Raw genomic sequence first — 14,501 nt, forward strand, 5'->3', positions numbered from 1 at the left:
TGAGATCCACCTCAAATCCTGGTTGAGAGTTTGACTATTGTCCACAATGATCTCAATACAAATTTCAATTTAAAAAAAAAAAATTCTGTTTGCTGGTTCCTTAATATTCTGAACACAGAATTACCACGTGACCCAGCAACTCCTCTCCTAGGTATATGCCCAAGAGCATTTAAAACAGGTGATTTAAAAACAATCCCTGCGCGAAGAATCGGAGCAGCCCTGTTCACATAGCCGGAAGCGGAAACAACTCAAATGTGTCACGGTGGAGGAATGGATAAGCCAATGTGGTCCACCCATGCAATGGACTATTTATTCAGTCATAAAAAGCGGGGAGGTGCTGATACTCGCTACAGCGTGAACGGACCTGGAACACACGACGCTCAGTGAGAGATGCGAGACACACAGGCCGCACAGTGTGTGATTCCACTTACCTGAAATATCTAGAACAGGCACGTTCCCGGGGACAGGAAGCGGATCCGGCTTGCCAGGGCCTGGGGAGGAGGAGGGGTGATGGAACGTTCTGGATGAGATAGAGGTGACGGTTCCCCAACACTGTGAATGTAATGCCACTGATGTATTCTTTAAAGCGATTAAAATGGTAAATTTTACATTACCTGTATTCTACCACAGTGAAAAATAGATCTTGCTGCCCGGTGGCGCCCCCACCGCTTCCAGCAGAATGAGGAGCTCTGGCTTCAGGTGTTTCGTAAAGCCCCTCGTGCGCTCCGAGGCGAGGCCAACGTTGGCAACCACTGGCTCACGTCCCAGACGACTCGTCCCATGGAGGCCGAAACAAGCCAGCTGCAAGTCACGACGCAACACGCCGACGGACCGGAGGACCGGATCATTGCTCTTACGCGTTAATGTCGTGAGTCAAATCGTTACGCTGTGCGCCTTAAACGTACGCGGCGCTGTATGTCGGTTAGAGAGCAATAAAACTGGAAAAAAAAAAGAAGTTAGCGTTAACAGTTTTAAGCTAGTGACGCTGTGACTGTGTGTTTCACTTAGCGTCCTTGCAGAGAGGCGCACTACTAAAGAGCAATACTGGGGGAGGGGCGGTGGGCGCAGACGGAGGCGAACAGCTGTGACTTGGTGGCTAGCTGGTCCTCACTCAGCCCAAGGCACGCAGAAGCCCCGGCTGTCCTCAGTTCCTGGGCTGCCGCTGGCAGCGTGTCATGTGCGTTCCTGGCCACACGGTGGCGACAGAGTATGGGCTATTCCGGTGGTCCCCTCTGGCTGCTGGTGAGATCCATCTGGGGCGGGTGCAAGGGATTTCGGCTTCACTCCGGTTCCTGCCGCAGACCAAACCCATTCCTGGTGGCCGTGGCAACGATCCGGGCGCTCAATCCATATCAAAAAATGTTTGTGGAGTCGATTCCGGTCCGTGTTCCCCAGCCCGTCCCCGGCCACGTCCTGTGAGCTTTGCCCGCCGTTACCTGCCAGGTGAAGCTGTCGGCTTGTAATTCCCCTTGGAATCAGTGGATCGCTCTCTCTTCTCCTCCACTCCTCGGAGTTACCAGATTTAGCAGAAATACAGGCCGCCGGTTCAATCTGAATTTCAGATGAATTACCAATCGCCATTGGGTGGAGGGGTGTCCCAGGCAGTGTTTGAGAAAATCCTGTACTAAAAGAAAATAATTCGTGGTTTATCTGAAATTCAAATAAAATGGGCGTCTTGTGTCTTCCAGGATGGGTGGTAGCTTCAGCCCTGCAGCCGCTCCACTGGGAGCTCTCTCAGTCGGTGGCTCCTGGGTCCCTTCAACATGCCCCCATCTTTGTGGGGTCTTTTGAGCATGTCCTTATGTTCTGACACCACGAAATGTTCAGGCTTACTTGCCTGCCCTGGGAAGGCCATAGGATCAGCCATTTCTCTGAGGAGTCAGGGCCAGCTTTTAACACAGCTGTGTGTGTCATTGGCAACAATGACCACGAACTTGGTGACTTAATGCAGATTTATTCTGTGACAGTTCTGGGGTCAGGAGTCCTATACCCAGGTGCGGGCAGGGCCGGGCCATCCCGAGGCTCCAGGGAGAACCGTCTCCAGCCTTTTCCAGCTTCTAGAAGCGCCGCATCCCTGGCTCACGGCCCCTGCCCCTTGTCACAGCCAGTAGCGCGGCCTCTTCCATGTCTCTGACTGTGACCCTTCCCCCTCCCCCTTTATGAGCACCCTGTGAGGACACTGGGCCCGTGGGAACCCAGGGTCGTCCCCATCTCAGAGGCCTTGAATTAATCCCATCTGCAAAGTCCCTTTGCCGTGTGAGGGGGCACATTCAAAGGTCATGGGGACTAGGATCATGGCTGTTATTCTGCTGATCATACAGCCCACGAGCTGTCTGTCCTCTGTGGCCTTTGTTGCTTTGGGGCCATGCTGGTCAGGGACCCAGCCACTGACAGTCTCTCACGACCTCAGGGCATGGCGACCTTTCCACTGCTCTGGCTTTCTTAAAGATTATTTCAAAGTCTGCGCAGCAAATAGCCTCTCTACCTGCTTTCCCTTTTTATTTGTGGCTACTTGTCTTTAAATTAAAGCCCGATATGATAAAACCTTCCATCTGTCAGTTTAGTTCCTTGAGCCCCTTCTCAAGCTCAGTTACTCTGCCTGGCTGCTGGCTCCTCTTCTTCACGCTTTGTGTGAAGTTCTGCCGGACAGCGCTGGACCGGAATATTCTAAAGAGATGCTGCCCAATACAGGAACCAGCGGCCACATGTAACTATTTCCATTGAAATTCTGTTGGCCGCTAAAGTCTACCATGAGCCAGTGGGAGGGTCCGGGGCTGAGGTGGGCTGCGTCCAGCCTTTGTGGACCAACAGAGACGGCGACGAGGGAGTGAGAGCTGGCATCCAGGACGCTGGCCAGGCCTCAGCCCCAGGCTTCCCTGAGTATGCCGAGGCACGAAAAAGCTACGCACAGTATTTTTGCTCCAAAAAGCACTTCGCAGCTCCCTGGCCGGGAATGCGGTCCCTGTAGGTGGTTGTGAGCGCGAGTTACTCCAGCTCCCAGGGGCTTAATCAGAGAGGAAGGCTGATTGGCGCTCCCGGCTGAGAGGATGACAAGGGCAGCCTTCAGGCATGGCTGGATCCAGGGCCTCGAGTGGCAGGCTCCTCTTCTGTCTCCAGATTACAGCAGCAAACTGGTTGGCTGACTCACAAGGTCACTCTGAGACACACACCCCCAACCCCCTGCAGACCCCAGACCAACCCCTGCCCCCATCATGCTCACTTTCTTCGGGACCCTCACTCAGGCCCCAGTCCCCACTTCCTTCCCGAGTACTCACTCCTGCCCTCTCGGCCCCTGGCCCCTCAGCCCGCCCCCACTCTGGTCCTCACAGACTCACCTCCCTGCTGCCTCTACCACCTCTGCAGTCCAGTGGTAGCCTGACCTCAGCCCAGGTCACCTGGGGCGCTGCCACGAATCGAAGAAACTCCAGCTGAAGCGTGGGCCAACCCGGGCTGAGCCTGCCCACCCTCCTGTGACCGCCGGGCAAATGAGCACAAAGTGGGCAACTGCAAACGGCAGGTGTGTCCTCACCTGATTCTGGAGAGCGTGTCCGTGCAGCTCCCAGCTCGGGGGTCTCCGGGCGTCCCTAGGCTGTGGCTTCATCCCCCGCCTCTGCCTCCATGGTCATCGTCACACAGACTCCTGCGTGTCCAAGCTGGCAACGTCTCTCCTCTTCCATCTTTTACAAGGACACCTGTCGTTGGACGCAGGGCCACCCTGATCCAGGATATGACATCGTCTCAAGATCCTTAGTTATATCCCTTTTTCCAAAGAGGGAACAATTCCAGGGCCAGAGGACTCATCTTTTGGGGCCGCGATTCAGACCCCCGCACCTCCGAGCCTCACCAGAGCTAGGAGTGTGGGTGGGGGAGCACCCTGACTTACAGATGGGGAAATTCCAAGCAGGGCTGGGCCGGAGCCCCCATGCGCATGGCTCCTCTCCTGAGACCCACCCTGTGGCCTGCAGCCTGGGTGAGGTTCAGCCCTGCGGGTGCGCTCACTCTCAGCCAGAGGGCCCCATGTGGCCGCCACTCACTGGGTCCACCGTCCTTGGGGTTCCCTGTCCATCTGTGGCTGCTCGCTCATCCTTTCCTGTTGCCCCACCTGACTCGTTGTCCTAAGCCCCTTGCCTCCTCCCGGAAGCCCTCCGGGCTGTTCCATGATGCCTTCCTAGCTTGCCTAGTGGTGGGCTGTCCCCCTGACCCTCTTCGCTGCCTACTGTCAGGGCGATCAGCCTGTGGGGACCCTAGCCCCGGGTCCCTCCGTGTCATTACGTCGCCCCTGCACTCCACGGCTTCCTTCCATCCTTCAAAACTGTGGCAGCATCCACCAACTCCTGCAGGCCCAACTCCTGGTCCCCCAGTCCTCACCTCCCGGCCAACCCCAGCCCTGAGGAACGTCTGGTGACCCAATGGGCCACGTCCTCTGCTCCCAACTCGACCATGGTGGCTGGGGGATGACTCCTGTGGCTCAGCACTCAGGTGACCTTTGGGGCCTGGGAGGCAGTGGGATCCAGCCCCGGAGGTGGACTCCGTGACCTTTATCCCCCCATCTGTATTATGGTGGGCGGATCCCGCCTTATGGGGGCTGGGGGGGCGCGCGAGCCATGGAGCTGGGCAGGTGCCCAGAAAGAGACAGCCTGGCACTGCCACCTCCACAGTGGCCATGGCCAGCCCCACGGTTGGCCATCTCCAAGGATGTGGGGACCTGAGCCTCAAGAAAGGGGGGCCTGGCTGGATCATCGCCCCCTACAGGCCAGATGCCAGCTAGAACAGGATGCTGTGCCTGGCTTGCGGAAGAGGCGGGAATTGGGGGTTCCCAGCCCTCATTTCTTTGTCTGGAGGATGGGAAGAGCTGAGTCTGAACGCCCCTCCCCCGCCCACCCTCCCCAGTGCCCACCGCCCCAAACCACACCAAGGGCTCACGTGTAGTAAAAAGACTTTATTAAGAAGGCTTTGGAGTCAAAAAATAAAACTCTTGATACAATTTTCTGAACCCTTAAGTCAGCTCAGCAAATATATAATCAGTAATTTAGCTGTGTAAGATTAAAGGTCCGTTACTTTAAAATAAAATATATTTTAGTTCTTAAAATTTATTCCATAAAGTACATATTTCCCTATAAATCCGCTACATATACACAAGAGGTAAAAAGTAAAAGTTTAAAAAAAAATTTAAAAAATTAAAAAACCGACAACATAAACCACAGCAGAAGGGGATTAATAATTAAAAAAAAACAAAAGTCAAAAGTTTCTGGTTGGGCTGCCCCTCGCCCCCCGACCCCCCTCCGGCCTATGCGGGGCTGTTGTACAAAAGGGTGACCGGTTCGCCCCGAAAAGGGAGTAAAAATGTCGCCGTCCTCGCGGTGGAACTTTCTGCAGAGGCTGAGCCCGCGCAAAAACACCGTCAGATCTGAATTCCGCTCCATAGAAAAGGACAACCGATTGTTGTAAAAATCGTGTTTTGTTTTGTTTTTTTTCCTTAAAAAGATCACCCTGGGAGGGGGGCGGGGCATGTCTCAAATAAAAAGTGCAACAGACCTTTTCTCTCTGTTTATTTTAACCTGTCGACTCAATACTGTTATTTGCTAAGAACTGAGGTGCCACTGGGCCGCAGGGTCGCCGTCTCCACGCCTGGGACCGGAGTTAAAGCTCGTCTGTAAACACTGGCCACGCTGCTCGCGCCCACGGCCGCCCCGTCCCCTCCCCCGTCCTCCCCCACCCTGGGCGAGGGGCTCCGCTAGGAAAAGATATGAATGGCCTGGGTGGCGGGCGTGTGGCAGGCGGGGCACTCCGGCTGGCTCTTGCCACAGATGCGCACGGCGCAGTCCATGCAGAAGAGATTGTGGCCACAGGGCACCAGCGCGGCCATCACCTCGCCCTCGGCGCACACCACGCACTCGCGCGCCAGGGCGGGGCCGGCGGCGGTGGCCGCGGGCACCACGGCGGTCGCGGACCCCGAGGCCGGGGCGGCCGAGGGCTTGCGGCTGCTTTCGGAGGCGCTCGAGTCCAGCGGGGCGCACGAGGAGGCCGACGAGCTGCTGGGCAGGGAGGTGGCCGTGGAGAAGCTGGCGCTCGTCGAGAAGGATGACAGGGAGCTCTGCGGAGGCCGCCAGGGCAGGGCGCCCACCGGGTCGGGCGCGGCGCGGCGGGCCAGCGGCAGCTCCAGGCCCAGGCTGCCGGGCTCGGGCAGCGTGGGCGAGTGGCGCGGGGTGCCGGCCCCGCTGCTGCGCCGGGCGCCCGGGGCGGGCGGCGCGGGGGCCCCGTTGGCGGCCGCGCAGCCGCTGAAGGCCGGCAGGGGTGCGGCACGCTCAAAGGGGGCCCAGATGGTGGCCGCAGCGGGCACGGTCAAGTCCAGCGCCAGGAAATCGAAGCCGAAGTCGCAGTCCTCTGGGGCGGGGGGTCCCGTGGGGGCCCCGGGGCCGTCCCCACCGAATGTGAATCCCCCGTTGCCTGAGCCACCGTAGGGGCTGGTGGGGTTCGTGTCCGGCACCGGGGGGGCCCCGCGGCTGCTGGGATAGAAGGCCTCGGGACCCCCCGGGGCACCCAGGGCACTGTCCCCACGGAGACTGGCTGTGGGCACAGGCGGCCGGCGCCCCGGGTTGGGGGCCTTGGCCCAGAGGCCCGCGGCCGCGCCGAGCAGGTCCAGGCAGACGTCCGTGCCGTTGGCGTGGAAGTCGCTGTCGGGGCCGGCGTCGGTGAAGGCGCCGGTGCGCAGCGTGATGTGCGCCTCGATCTCCTCGCGCGCGCGGTCCACGTTCTCGGGCATGCCCGTCACGGCGAACACCGGCTCCTTGTCGCGCCCGGGCGTCACGATGTACGTGTGCGTCCGCTGCTGGATGCGCTTGATGGTGGCGCCCTTCGGCCCCACCACCAGCCCCACCACGCGGTAGGGCACGCGCACCTGGATCGTGGTCTGTCCGGGCAGGTTGGGCGGACCCTGCGCCGCGCCGGGCAGCCCGCCCGCCTTGGTGCGCGTGGCGCGGATTACGGAGAAGTGCTCGGCGGCAGACAGGATCTCCCGCTTGGCCATCTCCACGTCCTCCTTGCGGCCGGTCACGATGAAGACAGGCTCCTCCCCGCGCACCGGCGTCTTGATGTACGTGTTGGTCTTGGCGCGCAGGGCCTTGATCTTGCACCCTGAGGGGGGGGATGGGCACACGGGTGAGGATGGGGACCCCTGCCTGGGATAGCCCTTCCCGGGCAGTGGCTTCAGGGGACAGCCAGCTGGGAGCCCCCCACCTGCGGGCTGTACCCCCTGCAGGCTTTAATCTCAGACACACCACCTCCGAGCCCAGGGCCTGAGTTTCCCCCCGAGCTGGGTGCCCCGCGGTTGGCAAAAATGCAAGAAGGTAAGGAGAACTCTGTCGTGGGTTGAAGACTGTCCCCCCAAATTCACGTCCAGCCACAACCTCAGAGTGGGGCCTTATTCAGAAAGCAGAGCCCCTCAGATAATTCGTCAAGATGAGGCTACGTCAGGGCGGAGTGGGCCCCAGATCTGACAGCTGGTGTCTTCACAGCTGGACGCACGGACACACGGAAGACGGCACGTGACCAGGGGGGCAGGGGTCGGAGTGATGTGGCTCCAAGCCAAGGGACACCGAGCACTGCTGGCAGCTACCGGAAGCTGGAACAGCACGGGACAGATCGTTCCCTGGAGCCTCTGGAGGGAGTGCGGCCCACACCCCGATGTCACACTGCCACTCTCCACACTCCGGAACTGAGACAGTTCATTTTGACGAGGCCCTAGGACTCAAATGCGACCCTGACGCCCACTCCCGCAAGACCCTTCTGACCATGTGACCCTCGCAGCTCCAGGGAGCGGCTGGGTCTCAGCCCGATGCAGATTCCCGGGCCCAAACTCGGGATGCCTCCCAAGGTCCCAGGCTCTGAGGGACACTTGGGGACACACAAGGAGATGGCACTGTGGCTTTGTGCCCGCTGCCTGGGCTGGGCTGGGGGTCCTGACCCCTGGAGGGGCCCTGATACCCCCACCCCCACTGCCAGGGCCTTTTGAAACATCCCGAATCCAGGCCTAGGAGTCTGGGAGACTCCCCCTCCAGTCAGGCTCCGGAGGAGGCTAGAGGGACACAGGGACATTGTGTCAATGCAAACAGGGTGGCATTGAGAGAAATAAGTGTTGCTAACTTCACAGCCGGAGGATACAAAGTTGGCAGGACCAGTCAGCCCAGGATGGGATCAAGAAGACCAGGCCTGGACCAGGCACCGGGGTCGCCCCGGGTGGCCCCACCCCATGCCCCAGAGAGACAGCAGCCCCCATCCAGGGCTTGGAGCAGAAGCAGGCCGGGTGTATAGGAGTCAGCGACCTCCAGGAAGGAGCCTTCCCCCATCTCCACGCCCCACCCCCTGGGTCCAGACAACTCCCCCCACGGCTGCATTGTCCCCCATGCCTGCATCATGGGCCCACGGTTCTCAAACCCACCCTCCTGGCTCCAGCAGCCAGCCTCCACTTCTGCCGGGAAGGTCCCCTCCCTCTTCGGCAGGTGGGGTGAAGGGTGGCTTTCAAATCACACACATCAGTCCTGTCCCCTCCTGTAGCTCCCCCTGCCCCTTGTCCTTGTCCTCACAATCCCCACCCCCAGTCCTCTCCCTTCTCTACATCAAATCACAGCCTGGCGCCCTCCCCTGAGAAGCCCACCCTGCCTAGGCCAGGCCCCAGCACACAATTCCAGACTTTCCAAACTCCCTGAGGCCAGGGACTACGCTCTGAGGGCTGGTGCCCCGGGGACCGCCCTGGGCCCTCGAGGGAAGCTTCCTTTGCCCCAGCTTTCTCGCCAGCAAGAAGGGGGCTGAAACACCCAGCCTCGCAGATTTGAGGAGGGACCAAGGGGCTGTGGCCCCAGGAAGACACCCTGCCCCTGTAACAAGGGCAGGGGACAGGAGGGCACAGGTGGGGAGGCGGGTCTCAATTCGGCACGTGTGCGCAGCTGGACAAGGCCGAAGCCGACCCCCTCGGGTGTCAGGGCGGTGGGAACCATGAGCTTCCCCTGGGGTGGCGCCAGGTAGAGCCCTCAGGGGCCGAGGACCCTGATTCACAGACTGCACTTCAGCTGTGACAACTGTTGGTCCCCAAACCCCACTCATGTCAAGACCCCAAGAGGGGGCAGAGCTTGGGGGGGTGGGATTGCCCAGGCCAGGAAACTGGGGATCCCTGAGTGACCCCGTCATACCCTGTACCAGAAGGGAGGGAGTACAGCAAGCGTGTGTGGGGACGGGGGGTCGAGCCCCATCACTGATTGCTGGGCACAGGCCGAAGGGTGGGCTCCTGGACAACTGTCCCCAGGAGACGGGGTACGCCTGGGAGTGTGGTGACTGCTCCCAAAGCTGGCTCCTGGCCCAGGCCTCAGCACCCCACTGCAGCTGGACCCTCCCCTCAAAGTGGGGAGGCTGAGGGTCCCCATGAGCACCCAGATGAAGGCAGCCCTTCACCTCCCTTCACTCCGGGGATTCTGGCCCCACCCATGGGCTGGGCACCCAGAGAACCAGGCCCTGCAGGTGACAAGCCACACTCGTTGAAGAAATCTCAGGCCATGGGGGAGCAGGGGGCCTGCCTGGGAAGGAGGATGGGGGGCCGGAGGAGCGGAGCCCCAGAAGCGAGACGGGGCCGGGACAAGCTCCCACAATTAGGCAGGGCCAAAGTGGGGCGCAATCCCAGCTGGGTAGCACTGGTCTGGGAAAGCTGGCTTGTCTGTGACACAGGGACACGACGGGAAGCCACAGTATAGGTCTACACTTGCCAATACAAAGCGCCCCTGACTCAGGCTCGGGGACCTCTGTACGCCCCACGGTGGACAGACAGCACCAAAGCACGGACCCCAACACCCCTTCAGTGTCTCTGGCCACCAGAAAGAGCACCCCATGCCCATGGGGCTGGGGCCACGCACGGGGGCTTGCGGGGGAGCACTGAGCACAGGAGACCGCCCCGGCCAGCAGGGCAGTCCCCGTCCTGCCTTCTGCATTCCCTTATTCCTGTCCGCGGGGCGGGCACTGTCCTGTGCCCGGTGCTGAAGACCCAACGCCACCGAGCCCAGCCCTGACCGTGGTCAGACGCAGACACGGATCACCCTGGGTCCAAGGCGTGGATGGCAAGGGGGTAGGGCACGGGCCCAAGGTCACCCCCACAGTGTGCGCCGACTGCAGGGAGAGGCCCACCTGCACCCTCCCGGGAACCCCACTTTTCCTGCTGCCTGGACCCCAGAGCTTTGGGAGGCAGGCCCACCAGGGCTGCAGCCCGGCCCTGCCCTGGCGTTTGGCGGAGGAGGATGAGGACTTCGGGGCGCAAGGCACAGCCTGAGCCGTCGGAAGGGGCAGGCTTGGTGTCCAGGGCCCCACGGGCTGGACAGAGGGACAGGTGACTGGAGGAGGGGAGGGGGCGGAGCTGGGGCACAGGGTGGGAGAGGGTGGGAGCCACAGACGGTTCCGGAGCCGGGGCCATGCCAACCGCCCGCGTGCATGCTCCTGTACCCTGCACCCCGCTTGCGGGTTGGCTGCCGTGTGCGGGCCAGGTGAGAACCAGCGTGTTGCCCGAGTCCACAGAGAAACCCTGAGGGGGCGCCATCCCCTGTCACAGAGAGTGGTTCTCATACGCTCAGGGTCACCCATTCTGCAGGCGGAGCTCCAGAGCCTGCCCGAGTCGGCCACGACCAAGAATCCAGGCTGGTCCCCAACGCCCCAGGCGCCTGTCCTCTACCTGACTCCCGCCACCCGTGTGGCGAGGCTTCCCTGCAAGGACCCTCGGGCGACAGGACACACGTGATCACACAGAACGTGCCCAGCAGACCAGCCTAGTTAGTGACCGAGTGGACGGCCTGCTGGCCTCGGTTTCCACGCAGCCCACCCGCAGGCTTCTGGGCACTCGGCGCGTGGCAATGATCTTGCTACACCTTCCAGTGCAGTGATGGGGGACGGGGGCCAAAGTGGGGGCTACCCAGGAAGGAGGCAAGAGGGTGGCGGCCTGTCTCTTGCTGCGCCTGCCCTTGGAGGCAGCCAGTAGGACGCAGAGTGACCTGACCCCCTCACTCTCACTCCTGATGGCAGTTCCCAGGGCCCAGCACTGTGCCTGGCCCTCCTCATGTCCACGCTTGGGGAGGACAAACGAATGACAGGGAGCTTGCCGGCCTGGCCACCCCACCCACCCAGACTGGCAGAGCATCCCCGTAGCAGGGGTGAGGGCGACAGGTCACTATGATTCAAGCCACCTCCGACCCTTCTCTGGGTCCTGTTCCTGGGAGCTGGAGGCCAGGACCCCCAGCGGGAGTGTCCTGCAGCCCCATCTCAAGCACCGCCCAGGCCCCACCCCAAGTTCTAGAACCAGGCTGACCACAGGAGGCCAGCAGGGAGCGGGGGAGGTGCAAGCACGCAGACAGGGGAAAGTTGGGGCCGGTGGGCAGCGGCCACCAGGGTGGGTGGGTGTGTGCTGGGCCGGGCACTGCCCACCACCCTCCGCCCGCCCCACAGCTCCAGGGCCAATGAGCGGCGGCCGGCCTGATGTCACCCTGCAAATCTCAGCCTGGCTCTCTAACAAAGAGAACAATGGGGCGGCCACAGGGACGCTCTGGCAATGCCGCTGCCCGGACCCCCACACCCGGGGCCTGCCGCCCCCCGGCCTGCCAGGCCAGGGCCAGGGGGTTAGACTCCAGGGGTCGCTTTTACAGCTGGTCCTTCCACACGCCCCCCGATTTCGGGCTGGCCCTGGGAGCAGGGTGGGACCCTCTCTCATCCTGTCCTGCACCCCACCCCCAGCAGGGTCTCCAGACTGGCAAGTAGCGATGGACACCCCCCGCCGCCTCTGAGAGGCCAAACTTCTCTCCCCAATCTGCCTGAGCGGCCCCCCCACCCCCAAACCCGAGCCTGCACGCCCCGTGCCTGTTTTAGGTGTGGAGCGCCCACCGTCCAGCCAGCCCCGGTCCCCGGATGGCACGGCGCGCGGCCTGGGCAGCGGCGCCGCACACAGGCCCTTCCGGGCTGGAGGTGCCCAGACAAAGGCAGCGACGGGCCGGAGCGCGAGGGGAGGAGCGCGGGCTGTGCCCAACTTTCCCCCGCGGCCGGCGGCAGGACAAAGGCGCACGGGCGGCCGCCGAGGCCCGAGTCCACGCGGGGCGTGGCCGCGGGCCGGGCAGTGGCGCAGGGACCCCCGGGGCTGCGCCCCCGACGGCGACCACTCACCCTGGCGCCCCACGATCTCGGCGACGTGCTCGGAGCTGGGCACGGGCACGCACTCGGTCATGTTCACGCTCTTCTTGCGGCTGCCGATCACGCTCATCTGCTCGGCCAGCAGCGTCGGGGGGCCCAGGGCCGCCGGGTGAGGCGCGAAGCCCGCGAACACGTCGGGGGGCGACGGCCGGGGCGGGGGGCTCGCGTCGGGCTCCGGCAGTGGCAGCGGCGGCGGCGGCGGCGGGGCCACGGCCACCTCCGGCCCGTCGGGGGGCGCAGGCTCCGCCGCTGTTCCGCCGTCCGCGCCCCCCGCCGCCCCCTCGTGGTCGCGGCCGCTCAGCCCCAGCACCGATAGCCGATCCAGCGCCAGGCGCAGCGCGGCGGCCGCGTCGTCGGGCTCGGGCGGCGGCGGGGGCGCGGGCGCGGCCTCCTCGGCGCCCTCAGACGCGGGCGGCGGCGGCGGGGGGCCTGGGCTGGGGTCCCCGCCGGCCGTCGCCCCGGGCCCGCCGCCGCCCGCGCCCCCGCCGCCGTCGGGCTGGCCGATGGAGCCGGGCATGGCGCTAGCGCTCGGGCCCGCGCCCCTGCCTGTCGGCCGCCGGCCGCCCGCGCCGCCGCCGCCGCCGCCCGCGCCGCCGCCCTCCGCCTCTGAGAGCTCGGCCGCCGGCCGCCGGCATCCAGCGGCGGGGCGGGGCGGCGGGGGCGCGGCGGCGCGGGGCTGCTCGCGGCAGGGGCGGCGCGACTCTGCTTCCTCCTCGGCGGCGACGGCGGCGGCGGCGGGGCTCTCGGCGGCGGCGGCGGCGGCGGCGCGGCGGCGGGGCTCTCGGCGGCGGCGGCGCGGACGCTCCTTCCCTCCCGCCGCCCTCCCTCCGGCCGCCCGCCCCGCCCCGGCCCCGCCCCCGTGACGCGCACGCCGCCAACAATGGGGCGCCGGGCAGGGCGCACGCGCGGGCCGGGCGCGGTCACGTGGGCGCGGGCCGCCGCCGCCTCGGGCGCCCGGGCGGGCTCGGCGCGCTCGCACGTGTGGGCGCGGCCGCAGGTAGGTTCCGGTGGGGCCCCGGGGCCGCAGGGCCGCCGCCCTCCCGCTGCCGGGGGCCGCTCTGTGCTCCGAGGCACCCCGCCCCCGTCCCCGCCCCAGAGCCTGGCCCCTCCCCCAAGGACGCCTGGCGACCCGGCCGACCTTCGGACTCCGGGCCAGTTCCCCCGCTCGGTCCCCGCACGCACCTGCCCCTGTGGGCTTCCGGGGAGGTCACGGGCACCCACGTTTCCCAGCACGGAGTGTGCCCGAGCCGAGACTGCGCCACGTGGGCGGTGCCTTCCCGGCTCGAGCCGGTTTCCGTGGGCCCGAGCCCTGCACTGTGAAGACCCTCGTCTTCTGCGGTGTCGGGCCCTGTCCTGCAGGCTCCCACAGCAGCCCAGCGTGCCCAGCTCCAGTGCCAGCCTGCCCCCGCGACCCTTCCTCCAGTTGCCTTTCTTCTTCGGGGCGAAGGAGTCCTCCGGTTTCCCCGCGGGCTGGGAGTAGTCGCCTGCCCCAGTCTCCTAGGGGGTCCCGCCCAGGTCCCTGGCTGGCTCTGGGCAGCCTGCTTTTTGCCCAACACAGGCCCCTCCTACTGTGTCTGCCCACAGCCTCACGCGTCCTAGGTCCCCCTTCCCTGCCATGTAGTCCATCAGCCAAAGCTGTCCACAAGGCAGGTCTGTCCTTCACCTGCAGTCACTTCTTCCTGCTTATTCTGGCTTCCCTGGCAGGGGCCCTCAGTCCCGTGACCTGGTCCCAGTGCCTGGCCCTTCTTCTGCACCCTAAAATGTGTCTGGATCCCAGGCCACGTTCAGCTCAAGGCCCCAGATGTCTCTGCACCAGGATGCTATGGAGTACTGATTACTTCGTGGTAACTGCCTGGCCCCTCCCCTGGGACGGAGCTCCAGAGGGCAGCGGCAGATGTCAACCCCCCCTGCAAGAGGCCTGGTACACAGCGGGCGCTCAATAAATGCTTACCGTGTGAGCGATGGAAGTCAGAGATGGTCCAATCCCAGGGGCTCGCTGCTCCTGCAGCCTCAAAGGCTATACAGACGGTGTCTTGGCCCCAAGGGGGACAGGGACACGGAAGGTTCAGTGGAGGGGTGCTCTGTGGTGGGCTGAATAGTGAACCACACACTTTCACCCCCAATCCATGGGACCTGCAGACATGTCACTTCACATGGCAGAGACTCTGCGGGTGGGGTCAAGATCTCTGAGAGAGGGACGACCCTGGGTTCCTGGGGGCCCAGTGTCCTCGCGGGGTCCTCATAAGGGGGAGGCTCAGAGAGATGGACGAGGCTGTGCAGCTGGCTGTGACTAT

At 63.8% G+C, this 14,501-nt stretch overlaps 1 protein-coding gene and 2 long non-coding RNA genes across 3 annotated transcripts; 1 reads left to right on the top strand and 2 right to left on the bottom strand.

Annotated features, from left to right (window-relative positions):
- Positions 1 to 97: 97 nt before the first annotated feature.
- LOC120583636 (uncharacterized) lies at positions 98 to 3,931 on the bottom strand. The gene is made up of 4 exons (XR_005647837.1): positions 3,530 to 3,931; positions 1,437 to 1,619; positions 615 to 938; positions 98 to 491 (listed from the first exon to the last, which is right to left on the bottom strand). It is a non-coding gene; the product is annotated as an uncharacterized LOC120583636 (long non-coding RNA).
- A 988-nt stretch (positions 3,932 to 4,919) lies between these two features.
- On the bottom strand, positions 4,920 to 12,739 carry MEX3D (mex-3 RNA binding family member D). Its single transcript, XM_039839101.1, has 3 exons — positions 12,181 to 12,739; positions 5,749 to 7,134; positions 4,920 to 5,628 (listed from the first exon to the last, which is right to left on the bottom strand). Exons 1-3 carry the CDS (start codon positions 12,722 to 12,724, stop codon positions 5,576 to 5,578), a joined length of 1,983 nt encoding a protein of 660 aa, XP_039695035.1. The 5' UTR covers positions 12,725 to 12,739; the 3' UTR covers positions 4,920 to 5,575.
- Positions 12,740 to 13,141: 402 nt separating this feature from the next.
- On the top strand, positions 13,142 to 14,171 carry LOC120583714 (uncharacterized). Its single transcript, XR_005647854.1, has 2 exons — positions 13,142 to 13,204; positions 13,912 to 14,171. It is a non-coding gene; the product is annotated as an uncharacterized LOC120583714 (long non-coding RNA).
- Positions 14,172 to 14,501: the final 330 nt, after the last annotated feature.

The sequence above is a fragment of the Pteropus medius genome, unplaced genomic scaffold, assembly GCF_902729225.1.
Source record: "Pteropus medius unplaced genomic scaffold, Ma_sr-lr_union100, whole genome shotgun sequence".
NCBI lineage: Eukaryota > Metazoa > Chordata > Mammalia > Chiroptera > Pteropodidae > Pteropus > Pteropus medius.

Bases quoted from the DNA above. Each gene is read 5' to 3' on its own strand.
- MEX3D (XM_039839101.1), bottom strand. From the start codon at position 12,724: ATGCCCGGCTCCATCGGCCAGCCCGACGGCGGCGGGGGCGCGGGCGGC. The intron at 7,135-12,180 runs GTGAGTGGTCGC...CCCCCCCCTCAG, and splicing joins CGAGATCGTGGGGCGCCAGG to GGTGCAAGATCAAGGCCCTG. The intron at 5,629-5,748 runs ATATCTTTTCCT...CTCCGGTCCCAG, and splicing joins GCCCGCCACCCAGGCCATTC to GCGTGGAGACGGCGACCCTG.